The sequence below is a fragment of the Macrobrachium nipponense genome, chromosome 20 (genome assembly GCF_015104395.2).
Source record: "Macrobrachium nipponense isolate FS-2020 chromosome 20, ASM1510439v2, whole genome shotgun sequence".
In the NCBI taxonomy this organism is placed as follows: Eukaryota; Metazoa; Arthropoda; class Malacostraca; order Decapoda; family Palaemonidae; genus Macrobrachium; species Macrobrachium nipponense.
In genome coordinates this window covers 55,353,306-55,373,617 of record NC_061089.1, presented here as the reverse complement: position 1 = coordinate 55,373,617, position 20,312 = coordinate 55,353,306, and the positions used below count along the sequence as shown (strand labels likewise).

Here is a 20,312-nt window from a genome sequence, read left to right as displayed (position 1 = left end):
CTCCATTTTACTTTGAAATTTTTATTTTTACATTCTTAACTCTACCACCCAAGGTAACTGACTAATGTATGAATCGCAATTCAACAATTAGTATTGTCCAGGTACTACGGGGAAATATTTCTTTTCTGTACCTTAAGCCTATAAATGAGGATATGATAAGACTTAGTTATACTTTTTTTGTAACCACTGAATCACTAGAACTTCACTGATCTTTTCTTCACTTGTACTTAGATTCATCCCCATAAAGCTTACATCAGCCTCACTTATTGAGGTTAGATTCCCTGTTTCCTTCATGCCTTTCAAGTGGGAAGTCTACAAACAGTTCTCCCTTTGTTTTAACTTCCATTACTTTTGTTTGGCTTCCAAGCTTCACTGAGTCCATCCCTGAGACATGGCAAAGTTTCAAGACCCATGTGGTGGTTTGTTTTTGGAACTGGATACATCAGTGATGGGCTAGATACCATTGCTATTGTTCTTTCGGTCATTAAAGTCTGGTCTTATAACTGGTACTGGAAACCTTTCCCAAACTGATCCAATAGAAGCCTGATATTTGGACTTCTAAAATCTCTGAATTTCTGTCTCTTAAGCTTAAGAAACAAGTTCATAAGGCTTCAAAATGATTATTTTATGATCAAGTTAAATGAACTTCTAAATGTTGAGTTGCAAAGCTTGCTTTACTTGTCAGTCTTGCAATACATTTATACAATGACCCAATTCAAATGATTCTTGTAATTCCTAAACCTGATACTACATCAGTGTAAAAAATATTTGTCTTAGACTGATAACTTGGCATATGATTTCCTATTGATCTACTTTAAGTCTGTAATAATAATAGTAATAGGATTATCATAATGATAAACAATCATTTTCAAATTTGTGTAAGATCAAAAGCCCTGTAAAAAATTGGGTATTGGTAAGTTTTTAAGAATTATAACAGTCTTAAGGTTTTTGGAAACTTTTGTCTCATTTTTTAGGAAGAATGGAATGAATACAAAGTAGCATTTCAGGTACAGGTACAATCTATGACAACAGACCACCTCATAATTACCATGCATCCTTTTTCTGATGAAAAAATGCCCATCGAGGGATTAGTTTTTTCAGCAGAAACTGTTATTAGAGCTTGGGAAGGTGGGAACAATGAAGTTTCAGACTACCATCCATCCCAGACTTCTTTTCGCAAATTTGTTTCCATAGGTTTGCTGTTAGTATGGAAAACAAAGACTATATGTTGAGCTGTTATAGTTTTTTTTTTTTTAGTAAACTGCTTCAAATGGTTTTCAGTTTGCCTACAAAACTGATGATGAACTGAATCTGTTGGTACATTCTAATTCATTATTCTGTTATGACTAGTCATAATGGATATACATACAGGTATGTGAAGGTGTAAACTATATATAATTTATCCCATAACCATACTGCTTCATTTCATCCACCTCACTTTCCAACCTCTAACCATTGCTTCTTTATGCAACTGGGGCTTTCTCCTGGTTCCTCCTTTAGATCCTTGTACATCACTTATTTTCTGAATCTCTATTTTGTTGTCCAACCACTCCCACTTCGTCTTGTTGCTCTCTTAGGTCTAGTAATAAAACTGTGACAGAAGGAATTGTAAAGATTATATTACATAAAACTTAAGTGTAATAATCACAATATCTATATATCTGGCCTACTATCTCTCAGACTTCCTCTAAAATTGTACTGTGGATTAGCCTCTTCCTCAATAATCTCCAACTGAGTGATATCGTAATCTTGATCTATTTCCTTGTTCGGGGTCATGACTTCGGCTACATCTTCACCAGGTGCCACTCCAAAAAATTCTCTGTCAATGTGCCAGTTGGTTTTCCTGGAATTAGCCATAATACAGATAAAAAATAATGGTTTTCCTGGAATTAGCCATAATACAGATAAAAAATAATGAAGGTGTAGTTAAAGGTAGCTATGTTAAAGAAACCAAAGCATCTGGAACTACAGACACAGATCCTGAGCATAAACCATGAATAGGTTTTTTTGTTTTCTTTAGTGAAAATGATAGAGATTTTTACTTTTTCATAACAATACACCATCCAAAAGTACGTACTCAGTATTTGCCAGAACATTTGGATATCAGATAGCCCAAAGTATTCTATTTGGTTTTTGTTACTAATTCTTTTTGACTAACATGAATATTAGGAATAAAGAATAACCTAAATGGTCACTTAAGGCCCTTCCACACAAGGGCGAAAGACCAAACGGGCACTCAGATTTGCCTGTAACTCAATCGCTTTTAAACAGTGTTACCAGATCAAACAGTCCAAGGCAGGAAGTAGGCACAAGCAGGCAAACCTAAGACTTGGGCCACATTCATGATCACCATCCATCCACAAAATTGGTAACAGTGTCTGCCTGCCGTGGACTTGTCCCTCATGTGGAAGGGGCTTTAGAATAAACTGAGTTACTTTTGAGGATGTGATGAGAAAATAATGGCCTGGGAGAAAAAAGTAAGGAGAAAGGAAAGCTGGAATTTGGTCAAAGTCAATGATTCAGGAGAAGAGTTGGTAACAAACGAGGTTGGAGATGCTGGAAAACAGACTGACTTTATGATGATGAACAGTATGGACATCATTAAAGAAAGATAATTTTATTTTGGGGATTTGATACTGAATGGTAGACAGATGATGAAAAAGAGAGAGTCAAAAGAATAAGAACTTGGAAACTGTCAACTTAAGAAAACAGAAAGAAATACTATCCAGATAGTCTATAAATATAGCATTAAAAAGTGGTTGGTGGAAACTGCCTGAAAACTAGTCATACAAAGGGCAGCAGAAGAAATGTACCATGTGACATTGGGAAAGGAATAGTACTAGAAAGATATGGTGGTGGAATCAAGATGTATAAGGGGTAACTGAAGAAGAGGGAGCTTCAAGTTCTAGTAGAGGAAAGGCAAGGAATAATAAGATAAAATAAACAGTATACAGGGAGAAGAAGGAAGGTAAAAGGAGCCAAAGAAGAGGAAATTAGGAAGAATGGAATCAGATTCTGAACACCACAGAAGGGAGAAAATACTTAAGACCACAAAATCAGGAAAAATGGAAAATGTGAAAGGGGCAAATTAAGGAAAAGATGAAAAAGAAAGTATTATAATAAAGTTGAAAAAGTCACTAGAGCAATTAAAACAGCATTCTGAAAAAACCTGAATAAAAAGAATTATTATTATGAACTGGAGGAAATTTGCTCACTAGAGGGACCATTATGAAGGCAGTGGCAATCAGAAAAGCCGATGTAGATATATACGTATTGATGTTTTATACAATAACACAGGAATCAAAGTGAAGACGGGCTGATGTATCCAAAGAATGTCAGATAAGTATTGACGTCCATAAAGGATCAGTCCTGAGCATTTTGCTATTTATCAAAGTACAGTAATGGAGAAAGCTACAAAGAAATGCTGAAAATGAGGCTACATAGAGCTGCTATACGCAGAACACCTAGAGTTAACAGCAGAATCTGAGGAAAAGTTGGCAGCAATTGTTAAAACGTGGAAAAACAGAATGGAAAGTGGAGGACTTGCTATGGAAAAGATGAATTTGTCACAAGAGATATTAAGGATTTTAAAATGTTAATGAAATAAGATTTTCCCTGCCAAAAAAATAGAGGTAAATGGGGAAGATATGAACTGGAGAACCATGCCCCTGTGGTGGAACAGCAGATCTTGATTGATTGATTTATGGGTTTTAAGCATAATGCCAAGCACTAGGGCAACTAAGGCCTTTTAGCTCTGAAACAGAAATTGACGGTGAAAAGGTTTGAAAGGTGTAACAGGAGGAAAGCCTCGCAGTTGCACTTTGAATCAATTGTTAGGAAAAAGAGTGGAAAGTAACATGGAAGAAAGATGACTTGAAAGGAGGTACAGTAAAAGGAATGAAAGTAGTTGCAGCTAGGGGCCGAAAGGACGCTGCAAAGAACCTTAAGTAATGCCTACATTGCACCACATGAGGTGGACTGACCAGCAGATTTTGAGGGAGGAAGAACATTTGTAACCTCGGGGACATGTTACACTGAAGCAAATAAAAAGCTGGCAGTTAGAAGAAAAAAAACCTGTAGCCTGAATATATACGTAGAAAGAAGAAAGGTAACAAATGATATGGAGGAGATTTTGATGAGATATGACTATAATACTGAATGTTAACATTCATCGAGAAAGTAGATGGCTGGAAACTAGGTGATGGGAGTCTAAGCAAAAATGATGCATGACAGACAAGAGTATAGAGATCTAATTTCACAAAAGAAAAAGCTGATAATAAATTTGACTGATAGAAACATTACGTAGTTTCCTATGTACCAATATCTTAGCATGATAATTACAAGCTTTCTTTTGCTGAACTCACATTATCTCCACTCTTTCCAACTTAGGATTAGCTAGAAATATACCTACCCTGAAACACGACAAGTCTCATGGCTAATTTCGCTCAGATAATAGTGGCCAACATCAGCAGTTTCTAAAAGGCGACGCACCTGTGGAATATACGTTCAGAGAGTTACACTTCACATGCTAAATGTACCTTCACAATTCTACAGCTGCTTCAGTTAAAGACATCTTGCAATACTGACACATTAATGAAAGCCAATATTGTAATCGCAAAGGTAAATTTCATATGCACCCTACCTATGTTACAGTAAAATGTTTGACTATTATCAGGTGTACAAATACATCATACTGAAATACAATAATCTGAATGTGATGCTAACATTTTGTATGTGTGTTATGAATGGAACTATTTTGTTTATGTTTTCTCAGTATGCATGATAAATTTTAATAACAGTACAGTATACCTACTAATATCATAAGTATTCAGAATAGGGTGTTAATAATCACAATTTGTCATGATAAAGGCTTTATATTAAGGTACTCAAATTCTTGGTAGCAAAATGACTTAAGACTTTCATAATTCCACTTTACCCTTTTCACGATGTTTTCATCAACGTCCTGAGTTTTTGACAGAATCGCTGTTGAGCGCCTGTGAAGGAAGCCAGCTCGGTCGCATTCAAAGATAGCCACATATGTTTCGTAGTCGGTGTCAAATACAATGAAATCTGCCTTTCCCGTTAAAGCTGTAATGAAAACAGTTTATAATGCTTAGCTTTAAAACTTTCTCCATTACTCTGCAGTGACCTATAAAAAAAATTAATTGACCTCTTTCGCGACCTATAAAAAATGAATTGAGCTGTTTTGCAAGTAAAGTGCTCATTGAAACTACGCAAACAAAGAAAAAACTTGCCTTAAGCTTCCATTGCAGATGAATAGAGCATATATACAATCTCTCATTACAAACCCGTTATCTCGTTAATTACTCACATGTGGGCCATCTAATGCGCATCTTTCCTGGGACTTCGGGATTCGGAATGTCAATCCTGGCAGTGAGGGCGTGGGTGTGATCGACTCGGAACACATCCAGGACAGAAAGCTGTCTGGATTCTGTCACCTGTAACGAGTCTGGAATTGCTCCTCGAGTCAGATTCCATACCAGGCAGTTGTTGTCGGTGTCCGTTTTATACAACACGTACCAGGAGCCTAGAATCTAAAACAAGTTTTTTTTTCTATTACAAACTTCCTGATATTCAGTCATTATATATATATATATATATATATATATATATATATATAGATATATATATATATATATATATATATATATATAAAGAAATTGACTACTAGGTCGCTTATGTATTTGCTTCCAGAAAGGGAAGCACTCTAGATTTATTTTTTAAGTTTCTTTAAAATCTGGCAAAGATACACAGAAAGAGCATCCATAGTGTCCCAAAGCATAATTATTGCTTATGATGTCCATTGAAACTTATTTTCATTCCTAGTCGATAAACCATTAGTTAGATCTGTCAACCTTTGTGGTTTGACTGTGTCTCTAGTTGTTCACATACGTATACCCCTATGTACATATTCATCTTTACATCCACGTTACTTTTGTCTCATACAGTTTAATGCGAATGTCTCTCTGCAACACCTCTTAGAGGTGACTTCTAGTACTTGTACGAAATACAGACAAAATTTCAACATGACAATACCTTTGCTTTTTCCTAATTTTCTCTTTAGTAAATATTTACCATTTCTAGAGGACTCCATTAAGGGGTATTTTAAAGACACGAAGCAAGATCTATATACATTCATTCTTGACTCTTTCGTAAATAGTTTTTTTTATTAATTAGCCAAACATTCCTTGATGTGCAATAAACTTTTTTAATAAACTTTACCCATTAAGAATGTTGCTCTCCATTCATCTTATAAAGTCTTCCTGAAAAACTACAGTAAAAGAATAAGTAAAATATTTGTGTGTTTGGGAAAATGAGATAACAATGTGTGTGTTTAGATATACAAAAGAATTGTTAGCTTAAAATAGGGACACATTATAGCTACAATTATCCCTTAGGAACACTGCACCTCTCTAGGAATATCCTACACAACCTAGCCAACCAAATTACCACCTTACTGTAGCATTTTTATTAATATAACCCATTATTATTATTATTATTATTATTATTATTATTATTATTATTATTATTATTATTATTATTATTATTATTATTATTATTATTATTTAACTTGAACACAAAATCATACTGAACAAATCAGAAAGACCATTTACTTGTAAAGCAGTTTTTCTAGACTAAAACGCTCAAAAGTGGAAGGAGACACAAACACCAAAGAACGATCAATAAATACATTAATTGAAGTATCGTAATTCCAAAAAGTGGAAGCAATGATGAACTTCATATTACAGAGGCATTTCAGCCTCTCTTTATCGGAAAGCATGAGTACTCAAATTTCTGCTAAGGAGAAAAATTAGGTATCTCTTAGTTTAACCAGACCACTGAGCTAATTAACAGCTCTCCTAGGGCTGGCCTGAAGGATTAGATATTTTTACGTGGCTAGGAACCAATTGGTCATTTAGCAACGGGACCTACAGTTTATTGTGGGATCCGAACCACACTATATCGAGAAATGAATTTCTATCACCAGAAATAAATTCCTCTGATTCCGCGTTGGCAGAGCAGGGAAACGAACTTAGGACCAACGGAGTGGCAGCCGAGCTCGAAAATCACTCGTCCAGCGTGGAACTTCTGCTAGGGAGAAAACTGAATTGAAGGCCCAACCAGGGGGCCATCAATGATCTATTCAACTGCGTCTCTTTCCACTCTTCAGTCCTATAGTTGTTCCCTTTCATCTTCGCCGCTTTCACGGCCATTCTTAGTGATGTGTCTTGTACTGACCCCGTCACCTCTTGCTCCATTCAGTTCTGCCTCTCTTCAATCATCTACATACATTCAATGGAAACCCCCGTAGGAAGGTAGCGCCATTAGTGGACCTCATTATTTGCAGCATGCCTTCGGCCCCTAACTGCAACTACTTTTCTTCCTTTTACTGGACCTCCTTTCATATTCTCTCCATCTTACTTTCCACCGTCTCCTAACACTTGATTCATAGTGCAACTGCGAGGTTTTCCTCCTGTTACACCTTTCAAACCTTTGACTGAACTTCCATTTCAGCACTGAATGACCTCATAGGTCTCACTGCTTGGCCTTTGGCCTAAATTCTATATTCAACTCAACTCAATGGAAACGCACTTCTGAGTTGGCTGTGGATGGCTCATAGTTTTCGAGGATACAGCTTTGATGGGCAGAGACAAAGAACAGCCGTTGACACTTTTGAAGACATTTGTAAGATGCCAAAGTTGAATATAAATGGCAGCAATGGTGAATTTATGAGAAAAAAAACAGAGGTCATGAAGATAGAGTTGACTCTTACTTCGAATGATGCAAGATCAGAAGTGCTGAGCTCACTGCCTATAGGTATTTATGTCAATGTTATTGAATACCGATGAAAAAATGAATACAGAATAGTTGAAGCAAACAAGGTGGTGAAAGCTATGAAAAAGATATCCAAAAGAAAAGACGGAAAGCTCGAAGGGTTCATACAGCCAACAGAGTTCTTGATTGAAACGGAAAGAAGAAAGATTTAAGCTGCCCAGACGAATTGTATGTATAGCGCATATGAAGAATAAGAAACTTTGGAATGGTAATGGACGTCGAGATACGATGATGCGATAAAAGTTACTTCTGGTGGTGGAAAAAAGGATGAAAGTTCTTGCAGAGTAGAGGGAATGGGAGAAGGTGGTGAAAATGGAATATCACTTGGAAGTTTTGTGTGGAAAGACCATGAGTTGTCAGAATAACTGGGCAATAAGTCAGGAAGTACGATAGTGCGTGCTAGATAAAAGTGTTCTTTTATCTCATTTTCCATTGTATCATCCTATACTTAGGAGGAAATGGTTTCATAGTAAAAAAAAAAATTCGTATATAGATAAGAACAGTTACATGCATGTATATGTGTATATTCATGCGTGTTTTTATGTATTTCTAACACAAAAATATGCGCGTTTTTATGTATTTCTAAAGCAAAAATCTTCTCTTGTTGACTTAATGGTACAAGCATTGCACGTACTAACGCATAAATACGAGATAACTGTGTAATTGGAATGATTTTAGGGCCATCTGTTATCCGTTGTCTCAAAGCAAAACTTACAATACTTATGTCTTTCATTGCTGTTCACCATCGCTTAGAGCCGCAATGCTGAGAGAGAGAGAGAGAGAGAGAGAGAGAGAGAGAGAGAGAGAGAGAGAGAGAGAGAGAGAGAGAGAGGAGGGGGGGAGGGGATTCTAGGCACTTTTGCACTGTTATTAATACTACATCTAGGGGAGATATAATAAGAGACTGGTTATTTTTCCATACGGGAAGGGACAGAATAATATATTCTGAACTCTTTTCTTCCACTGCTATTTTTACATAGAGGTGAATACAAAATACTACGATTCCCCGAAACTACAGCAGCTCCTCCTTTGTATTTAGATCCGTTTGCAAGATCACTCTTCTTTTTCTTTTTTCGCGAGTGCTACTGGGAAGGCAAACAAAATACTGTGGGCGTTCCCTAGCATACTTGTGGCAAATTATATTACAGTACAATATTCCACTAAACTGTCTAAACATGGCACATCCTTGAGTGGCTTCGCAACAAACGTTCGTGTTGTGCAAGTCATTCATGTAATGGAAAACACGTGGCTTTGTTTTGCAAGATTGGGCCTCACGTCAATCTTCTTATCTTTATTGGAAATTTCGGTGTCTTTGAGCGCGTCTTGTAAAGCAAGCATCAAAAAGCATGGCTACGACTGCTGTGCTTGGAAACGTCTGCTAAACCTTTTCTCTGTTTTTAATATTTGAAATTTCGTTTTATTTGCCAATCACGCTTTTCTTGTCTTTCATGACGATGCAGAACTTATCAGTGCTTGAGCAACTACACATATTTTAAATTTTGCCAAGGAACAGATTCCCAAAGTGAAATGCAGGTTGGGGAGTTGCAATTTATATTTCTGAAATTATACCCAATCAATGAATTTCCAGAGTAATTCTGACTTAAAATGAAATTATAACTTATAAAACATCTCTGGAAGTAATGAAAAGGAATATTCTTATTAATACCTAGAGAATGACAGGAATGAACTTAAAATCGGTGCCGAATATACTCTCAAATGTTTTGAATTTCTGGGGAAATCGTGTTAATTTATAAAACGTGCAAAGAATTAGGTAACTTTTAAAAAAAATAAATGTTAACACTGAGCCTTGTGATGCAATGAAGAGTTTCGTCAAGCCATGCATGAATTGCCATCTCCCCTGATATAAATAGAATAAGAAGAAAACAGTCATTGCTGAAGCATGGACAGACTTTGCGCATGAAGGGTGAGAGTAACACCTGATTCACCAGTTAAACGGTAATGCGGTAGTGACATATATGTATCCTTTTTCCTCTGAAATCATCCCTATTCGGTGGAAATGGATTATTGTAATACTTTCCTATGATTCAGGAGGACGACGAAACCTCTCACCTAAATAACAGAAATAGCTTTCACCAAGCAGAGGTGAAAACAAAAACTCATAACTGCTAAGTTTGTAAACAATTTGCCATGTTGACGTATCCATGGTGAGGTGCCGTTGCAAAGACTACATCTCTAAAGGTGTACCCGTACCCAAGGGGAAAGAGCTGTTTTAAAGATGAGACCCCTTTTTACTAATACTACTTGGGCAAGAGGCACGAGACCCATTCAAAAACACTACGGGGTGCTCCACGAGCAAGAGCCCGTGCTGGCATAAGGCCAGCTTAATCTCAAACTTCAAAAACGCGTCAGCAAAGTGGAGACAAAAATGAGAGACAACAGGAGGAACAACCGGATAATCTCTGGTCCAAATCCTTCCGGAATTGCCGAAAAAAATAACAATTAAAAATGTAAAAGCTAGAAAGATCGACAAAACTGAAAAATTACGCGTTCCTATACTCTTAGTTCCGACCCCTCAAGTGTTTTGCACAAGGGCACATCCTTAATTCACACCAATTTATTCGCTTGCGCTGCGAGACCAATTCTCACAAAAGTAAACTCGGTATTTTCGTTGGCTGTAGAGTAACTCATTCTTGGCAATTGAGTTTCATGAGCTTACAATTAACCGCGCTCTTACCTCAAATTAGCATACTCTATTATTTACATATATTTAAAATAACTGTGTTCTGTGTAATTACTCAATCATCCACCTTTATTGCATGCTTCATGTGAGTGCTGTCAATTTTGCAACAATCTACGTTTATCTATTCAACTCTTGTATATTTATGTTTTACTTGGATTACTTAATATTAGAAGCAACATAAGGTTTTGTAGAACCCCACCAAGTGTTTACCATGAGCATCAAGCATAAACAACAGCAACCAAATTCCACATAATTTGATAAGTAATGATCCATACTAAAAATAATAAATGGATTCCACCATAGAACTAACCTGTCTGGCAAGATTCCATGAGGAAAAAGCCCATATGTGAAACCACTAAAAAACTACAGCTTAAGAACACCGCGAATAGCATAATACACACTATAAAAATACAAATAAACAAGTAAACAGAAGAAGTGCGAATACATTTGGGTGTACTGTCGAACAGAGGAAGTCAAGAGTTGGTTACGAAAACTCGAGATTTTGCAAGTGAAGCACCTGAGATGACTAAGCCAATAAAAATATTTCCAAAAATTCGCCAATCAATTGAGTACGTAAATATTTCAAAAACTCCAGCAAACAATTAAGCGCATATATATTTCCAAAAAGTCGCTAATCAATTGAGCACGTAAATATTCCAAAAATCAGGCAAACAATTGAGCGCATACATATTTCCACAAATTTGCTCATCAATTGAGCACGTAAATATTTTCCAAACATTCGCCAATCAACTGAGTTCGTACACATTTCAAAAAATTCGCCAATTAATTTAGTATGTAAATATTTCCAAAAATTTGCCAATCAACTGAGCACGTAAACATTTACAAAATTTCGCAAATCAACTGAGCCCATGAATATTTCCAAAAATTCGGCAATCAATTGAGCAGATAAATATTTCCAAAAATTCGGCAATCAACTGAACAGATAAATATTTCCAAAAAATTCGGCAATCAACTGAGCAGATAAATATTTCCAAAAAATTCGGCAATCAACTGAGCAGATAAATATTTCCAAAAAATCGGTAATCAACTGAGCAGATAAATATTTCCAAAAAATCGGCAATCAACTTAGCCCATAAATATTTCCAAAAATTCGGCAATCAACTGAGCAGATAAATATTTCCAACAAAATTCGGCAATCAACTGAGCAGATAAATTTTTCCAAAAAATCGGCAATCAACTGAGCAGATAAATATTTCCAAAAAATCGGCAATCAACTGAGCGATAAATATTTCCAAAAATTCGGCAATCAACTGAGCAGATAAATATTTCCAAAAAATCGGCAATCAATTGAGCAGATAAATATTTCCAAAAAAATTCGACAATCAACTGAGCAGATAAATATTTCCAAAAATTGGCCAGTCAACTGAGCACAATGTAATAGGAATGATAGAATGCTGAGCGTTACTTAGGCCCCACATTGATTTTTACAGAAGAATACTTTATTCACATTGAAAGTTAACGTTAACAGTAAGCCACACCTCATGGCATAATAACAAGTGTCATGCCATTAGTAAAAACAAATAGAGATTGGTTAGTTGGTTTAGAATTAAGTGGCTCTTGTGTATTTGGTAAGATAACGAAGAGGTTAAGAGGCCTATATTTGTAGAAATATAGAATTTACGCCAAAGGCCAACTGCCGGGACCTGTGAGGTCATTCAGCGCTGTAACGGAAATTAACAGTAAGAAGGAAAACGTCGCAGTTTCACTATGAATCAGTTGTTAGGAGATGTTGGAAAGTACGATGGAAGAAAGAGAATAAGAACGGAGGTACAATAAAAGGAATGAAATGGGTTGAAGTTAGGGGCCGAAGGGACGTTGCAAAGAGCGTTAAGTATAATGCCTTCAGCGTGGGGTGCACTGACGGTACTAACATCCTACGGGAAGATTGAGACTTGAAGTAATTACGACATGGGTTCATGCCTGTAACGAGAGCAAAAGAATGGATGACGTATAGGGGTTGTGGCAGAGGCGGACGGAAAACTGCAATGAGCATTTCAATATAGTTTATTTATCTATTCCTTTTTGTTTTGTTTTGTAGTTGCTCGGAAAACTACCACTTATGTAAATGTGGAAATATGCCCATGGTGATAACTACCGCAAACCGCGTGAATTGGGAGTAACATGTGCATAGATCAAAGAAATCAACCTTTTACGCTATAAAAAGGAAAACGAATATAAGGAAAGTGGAAACTTTCATCAGAGAGAGGAATTTACAAATCACCTCCCTTTCAATTGTTTACACTAGTCAATGGAGCGATGATAAACAATTTTAAAACTTCCTTCGCCGATTATTCAATTGCATTTTCAAAATAAGGTCGATGAAAACAATGCTGCTCATCATTCTGATTACCACCATTTCATCATCTTTTTCATACGTATCCTGTTCTCCTGCCTGTTTTTCAGTCATTTCTTTTCCCCATTCATTCAATAATTGCCTCCGAGAAGGACAAGTGAATGAGAAAATGCGATAAAATTACTATCATTGTTTTCGCGTTCCTTTCCGGTGTCAAAGTAGGACTTAGCGGTCCTGGAGAGAGAGAAGAGAGAGAGAGAGAGAGAGAGAGAGAGAGAGAGAGAGAGAGCGTTTTCGAAAGGAACCCTGCCATTATTTCAAATACGACTTCACCCCACTATGTATCTCTACATACATAGCACGTACCCTATGACATGAACACGAGATGCACTGTGTCATTGTAGCAGCCTGTCAACGCAATGACGGAAGAGGCGTTTATAATTGCATAATCGCAAGCGCTGCCTGTATATCTGTCAACAATCCAATTTGGTTGCTTGGCGAAGACGAGCATCGACTTGACAAAAATCTATTCCTGGCCTATGACGTGTGGCAGAACACAGAATCTAGGATTTACATAGGCCTAAGGCCAAGCGCCGGGCGCTGGAACGCATACTGAGAACAGAAAGGTTACAAAGGTAGCAACAGGAGGGAAACCTCGAAGAGAGGCTGCATAGAACCTTCAGTAATTCCAACAACGGTGCACTGACGGGGATAAACTCGCGAAACACGCGAGCTTTTCGTGCGAGAGAATAAACACGTACAATGTTGCGGAGAGAGATCTTAATCATCCACAATGCAGACGCCGAAAGATGTTGCCACGTAGAGCGGAGTCTTCGGCAATTCAAACCTCTTTGTTCATACCAAGGACATCCGTTACTTAGCGCGGTTTTGTTTGCCGTGCGGCGTTCCCCCGGAGGAGCCTGCTAATGACGATCTGTTGCTCTGCTTGCTAATGGCACATAGGCGTCGAGGGCGTGGCACTTGAATGATTTTTTTCTTCTTCTTCTTCTTCTTCTTCTAATATCGGATTTGGAATTCTAAATTTGAGCCAAAGGCCAAGCGTTGGGACCTATGAGGTCATTCTGCGTTGAAAATAATTTGAAACAATTGTTAGAAGAGGATGGAAAGTAAGATGGAAGGAAGCGAATATGAATGGGGATATAGTGAACGGAATGAGAGATTGCAGCTAGGGTCCGAAGGGATGCAGCAAATAACCTCAAGTAATGCCTATGGTGAACTGCGTCAGGTGCCAGTACTGACAGCACTATCTCCATCCGGGGCGTTTCCTAATATCGGCCTCCTCGCCAAAATATACGTATGACTAAGAACCATGGTAGAGACTGCATTGACGTAGTCTGGTATCGCAATTTTATTGCGAGGAAGCGTTAATTACTTCATTCACGGCCACAAGTGCGAAATTAAAAGTGTCTTTTTTTACCTAGCTGCCGGATTACTTACTTAGGAAATGTCCTGATTAACAGGCTGTCCAGTAATGAAAGTATTTCGTCTGCCCACATAGTTTCGGATAAACCAGGATTAATAGAGTACAGGGTTAGACCTCTTCTGACCAAAATAAGACAATCTCGCGCATGACGTCACGTGGCTGATCTGACTGAGGTTCAGGCAAAAAAAGTCATCAGTCAGTATTTGACCCCACCAGAGTGAAGAACAAGGAAACTATCTTCCAATACCTGGATATTAATTAACAGGGACCTCCCTCACACAAGGTCGTGAAAGAGATAGGTAATGGGTATGGGCCAACAATTCCCATAGTAACCCTTAATTTATTTGCTTTCTTGATTTTCTTTTATGGCCACCTACCAATGACGTCACAAATATGCGCAGTAATGACGGGACGGTCTAACCCTGCCACTCTATTAATCCTGGGAAGATAAACAAGCCGCCAAAAACATCGTTGCGTAACTTGCCCGTCCGAAGAGCCAGGTGTAGCAGGTACGTCTTAGCGGTATAAAAAAAACAATGCTTGATTGAAATAAATAAATAAATAATTCAATAAATAAATAAACAACATGTCCATCCACGTTGTTGGGGAAAGTATTTCCTTCATTACCATCGTATTAGCATATATATCACGGGTACCGGAAGTTGCATGACAGGTGAGCCATGGACGATCTACCACCATTTTCGGGGGCCAGAATTTCCGACAACGTTGTCCGAGTCACTCGGATTAAACTTTTCAATTTCCTGGATATGTATCAATCGATTGCGAGGAAAATTCAGCATCAGGCACAGAAAGTGCCATTTAAAATATATTTTTACGACAGAGAAGCAAAACTTTTTATTCAATCATATGAGTTTTACTTCCGCTGTCAACATCAGGATCAGTAACATGCCTCACAATGCCTACGAAGTGTAACAATTGTAGAACGTTCCTAAAAGAATATTGGCCCAAAAACCTTCAGCTTTTCAAGGCAGGGTTACATAGTTTAAACAATAATGATCCAAGCATCAGAAAATAAACGGTTTTACACGTAACAGCATCTGGCAACAAGGAAGAAAATCCTTATTATATTACCACAGCGTCGAATGAACCAAGCATTCCTTGGCCCACTTTCAAATACTCGTATCTCTCGACAGGTAAGTTTAGTTTATTTTTTTTTCTTTTGTGAAACTGAAGTCATCAATGTCAGGCAGCGTGGCAGGTGCACGGTCGGACAATGTCCTTCCGCAGCCCCCCCCCCCCCCCCCCCCCCCCCCCCCCCCCCCCCCCCCCCCCCCCCCCCCCCCCCAGGACCATCTCTCTCTCTCTCTCTCTCTCTCTCTCTCATGATGAAGGTGAAAACAGGTACTTTCATATGCAAAAAATGAGGAAAGATGATGAATCTCAGTGAAAAATTTAAAACAGGAAATGATTAAACCAAAGCAAACATCTTCCAAGAGGAAGAGTGAGACACTCATCAAAAGGAAATAACATGGTTTGACATTCTCTTGCTGCTTCCGTGTTTCCAGACTTACAATCTACCATCCTTTAACCATTGATTCTTTCGCTTGCTTCCTACTTTAGACATTGCTTCCCTTCCTCTTTTTTTTTTTTTTTAGTTTCTTTCGTGGGTGGGATAGAAAAGGTACTACACATCAAAGACCTTAAACTGTAATTTTAATTACCACAACTGATCTAAGATTAGCCGGGTCTTACCGAGATAACCCGTTGGATCTCCCCGTGGTTCACTGATTGATTTATACAAATTGGCAGCGCAACAACTATAGTCATCGACATCGAAAATAACCAAATTGACGTCAGAAATATATTCATAACTTTCTGTCAGAGAACTCTCGTTCAGTCCATACTTTTGTCTTTTAACATTTACGTCTTATAGAATCATATAAAAACAGATAAAAACATCGTAAATATATGTAAATTCTATTTCATCAAAAAAACCAGCTTCCTCAACAAACCTAAAGAGACCATTTGATTTTATATATACAATATCCTCTGGCTGTGACGAAAGGCAATTGTCCTTCTCATCTCAGCAGTCAGAGAGGAAACAGCTTAACACACAACAGCCTCTCCGGGAAATCTACAGGGAAGGGAATGTCCTTAACACAGTAATCACAGAGGAAACGGCCTTTCAATTCCAGCAGGCGCTGGACAGTCAAGGAAACCGGCCATGCAGTTATAGCAGAATGACTGGGAATTCCTGATTATAAAAAAAAAAAAAAAAAAAAAAAAAAAAAAAAAAACAAAAAAAAAAAAAAAAAAAAAAAAAAAAAAAAAAAAAAAAAAAAAATCGTGTGTGTGTGTGTGTGTCCTAAGGCAACAATGGATTTTCCCCACATATAATCATGGGTATATTGCAAAACTGACTGTACGCCCGTGGGATAGTCTATTTGTTGATTTCCAGTATTGTCTGGTAAGAGGCCTCTCACCAAGCAGACTCTCCCACGAAATTTGCTAAGCCTCTTTTGATTTCCATTCTAACAGCTGGGAACATCTCCCTTAGTCTCTCATGTAACCTCACTTTCCAAGTGACGGACTTCCTGCTTGGATATCTTTCGCAAAGTTCACTTTGCGGGGGGGGGGGGGGGGGGGTGGGGGGGGGGGGGGGTTAGGGGAAGGGGATCATTACCCTCCTCAGCACAGTTTCCCCCTTAGGAGTAAATGTGTGCTACTTATCTCGGAATACTTCGCTTAGGGCAATGTTTCCCAACCTGGGACCATGTGGACTCCCAAGGGGGTCATGGGAAATTTTAGAGGGGGGTCACAAAGTGGTTTCCGCGCTCGCCTACCAATCCGGTGGTCCGAAGTTCGATTCTCGGCCCGGACAACGCGGAATCAAGAGGAATTTATTTCTGGTGATAGAAATTCATTTCTCGATATAATGTGTTTCGGATCCCACAATAAACTGTAGGTCACGTTCCTTGGTAAACAATTAAGAGCCGTTAACCAGACCACTGAGTTGGCCTGCTCTTCCGGGGCTATTTACATAAATGAGTTCTAGCTGCTGTTATGCCATTCATTTTTCTCTATGTATTTCATATATAATTCATTCAACTCTTTATTTATTCTCTTCTTCTACTGTTTCTGTTATCTCCGTCTGGGCGGGTGATTTATTATATGAAAGTCTGACAACCTAGCCATACGGATGTATTTTCACGTTAAAGCTACTTTAAAAAATATATTTCTAAAAGAACACCAGAAACCTCCACAATTTACTATAAGATTATAACACAAATGACATAATCAAAACACACAAAGGCTTTTAGGCACTGCTGACCAAAAGACAAACAAGTACAGTGACGCAAACATAAAGAGAAAGCGTTTTTAGGCAACGTCAGATGGCGAGAAGCTTTTCTAATTAGTACCGTGTATTGTAACAAAATTACATTTAACCTGACAACAACAATTTTATTCCGAATTAAAAATTAATGGAATATCCACTGACCTAACTGTACGAGAGAAGTGTTCTTTGAACAATGCCGTTACTAGTGTAAAGCCAAGTTAAACCAATAGCGCTATACCAAAACTATACCCTGGGTCTAGAGCTTCACTATACCCACCTTGTCGACGGCGAGGTTCGGGAATGGCTGGACGTTTGGGCAGGTGCGCCCGAAATGTAACGTGTGGGCGGAAACATGAGAGAAGAAGTACGCACACAAGATGCCGTAGAACCTGGGAAAGAGAGATGAGAAAGGTCGGAATTGTTTATCAAATTTTATTCTAAGAGGGTCACAATAAAAAGTGGCCATGTGTATGATAGGGAATTGACGTATTTAAATATTTGTTGATTATAAACATGCTGTGTGTGAGCATGTTTGATTGTGAGTCTGCGCTTGCATATCAAAATACATGTTACACCTCGTAGCACACGAACTATTCTTAATAGAAAAAAAAATCCTCAATACAACAGCTTCCTGTACATATTCACACACCCAGAACATTACTTCACTATATGAAAAGAATTGCCTGATATATAAAGGTACACGCACAGCGAAGATGAGGCCTTTATTGATACATTAAGCATTTAATTATAAGCATATGGCTTGCTCTGCTCTGCCGTTCACAACTGCGCCTACCACTTGCAACCTTCGCAAGCTCAGTTCCGGACAGACGGCGCCGAGAAACACAAAGAGAAATCGGAATGACGAATGCAACATACATACACACACACACATAGAGAGAGAGAGAGAGAGAGAGAGAGAGAGAGAGAGAGAGAGAGAGAGAGAGAGAGAGAGAGAGAGAGAGAGAGAGTGAATACTATGACAGAAAGTATTTTGATGAATCACTTTCATCCTCCGGAACCACTTTCCGGAAAGATGGTACATACGAACACCGGAAAAAATAAATAACAAATAGATTACACATGAACAAACATCCTCACACAAACAATATGCATAATGAGAGAGAGAGAGAGAGAAACTATGACAGAAAGTAGTTTGATGAATCACTCAACCTCCGGAACCACTTTCCGGCAAGATGGTACTTCATACGAACACCGGAAAAAATAAATAACAAATAGAATACACATGAGCAAACATCCCCACACAAACATTAGGGAGAGAGAGAGAGAGAGAGAGAGAGAGAGAGAGAGAGAGAGAGAGAGAGAGAGAGAGAGAGAGAGAAGGGCTACTTTTAAGTTACAGCATAAACTTCTTACAAAACAGCAAACTTCACCAGACACTCCTTCACCACGATTTAAACTACACCAGTTCACTTACAGCCACATTGTGACGTTCTTTGTAACAGCAATTTCCTAACGCACTCCGAGACCCAAAACAAAGTCCAGCGATTTGTCGTTTAGTTAGTCAACAAACGTGCACAGGCGACGATTGCTGTCGCATCACTGAGACCTACACTCCACTTCCACAGGCAGGCACTGTGGTCTGGTGGTCCACAGCCACAGGCCCCGTGCTCTGCGCAAGAAAGATATTGCAAGAAATGACCTTCTGGTAATACACTACGTTAAAGTTCTTTTCATTCTGATTGGCGGGTAGAGTCTGACGTCAGCGTCAGCTTCATTTCTCATTGGCTTGATATTTGCATCATTCCAGCAGTGAGCGCCTATTGGGTCGTGGGCCAATATCTAAAAGTGTTGCCAAGATGTGGATAGCAGGACCCCACATGATTATATACACTGACGTGAGCGTCATGACTCTATTCTAATTGCTTTGATATGCAGGTAATATGCCTCTATGTGCGTCTTCTGGGAAATGAGCCACTGGACTAGGCAGTGTTGCCAGACCTGGAAGGCGGGAAGCCACACTGATAACTCGTTTGCAGGGAACACCGAGGTTAAACTTAAGATTTAATGGTGCTTCTGTTATGTTCGGGAAATGAAACAAAATAAATTCTCGTAGGATGGATGTGGAGACCCAGCTTTAATCTCAACTGAATCTTAAGTGGGAAAACGCTGGATTTTGCTAAAATGAAGGAAATTTCAACATGGAATAGCATTTGAAAAGAATTTTTCTTTCATTTACATATTCGTGATTGTTTGTATGGGATCGATCTCGCGTTTTCAATGACACACATCCATGAATATATAAAAATACACTTGCAAAAAGAATGTACTACGTATATTTATGCATATACGTGTGTGTATAAGCAGGTGCTTGTTTGTAATATATATATATATATATATATATATATATATATATATATATATGTATATATATATATATATATATATACTATATATGTATATATATGTATGTATATATATATATATATATATATATATATATATATATATCTATATATATATATATAATATATAATTATATACATACACACACCCCCCCCCCCAACCACCACACACCACACACATATGTAGATATATATATATAAGTATATATATATATTATAGATATAGTATATATATAATTTTGAAAAGGAATAGCATTCAATGAAAAATTATAAAACAACATAGATTATATAACGTATTATTAGAAAATATTTTATATAATAATATATATTATATA

The 20,312-nt window shown here is 37.9% G+C and overlaps 1 protein-coding gene across 1 annotated transcript; it reads right to left on the bottom strand.

Annotated features, from left to right (window-relative positions):
* Positions 1 to 1,599: 1,599 nt before the first annotated feature.
* LOC135226005 (uncharacterized) lies at positions 1,600 to 19,233 on the bottom strand. Its single transcript, XM_064265487.1, has 6 exons — positions 19,050 to 19,233; positions 17,892 to 18,003; positions 5,333 to 5,555; positions 4,937 to 5,088; positions 4,412 to 4,491; positions 1,600 to 1,843 (listed from the first exon to the last, which is right to left on the bottom strand). Exons 1-6 carry the CDS (start codon positions 19,055 to 19,057, stop codon positions 1,654 to 1,656), a joined length of 765 nt encoding a protein of 254 aa, XP_064121557.1. The 5' UTR covers positions 19,058 to 19,233; the 3' UTR covers positions 1,600 to 1,653.
* Between the last annotated feature and the right edge of the window lie 1,079 nt (positions 19,234 to 20,312).

Excerpts from the sequence above, each read along its gene's own strand:
- LOC135226005 (XM_064265487.1), bottom strand. Across the intron at positions 5,556-17,891 it reads CGAACCTCGCCGTCGACAAG|ATTCTAGGCTCCTGGTACGT; the intron begins GTGGGTATAGTG and ends AACTTGTTTTAG. Across the intron at positions 1,844-4,411 it reads GAGACTTGTCGTGTTTCAGG|GAAAACCAACTGGCACATTG; the intron begins GTAGGTATATTT and ends GGCTAATTCCAG.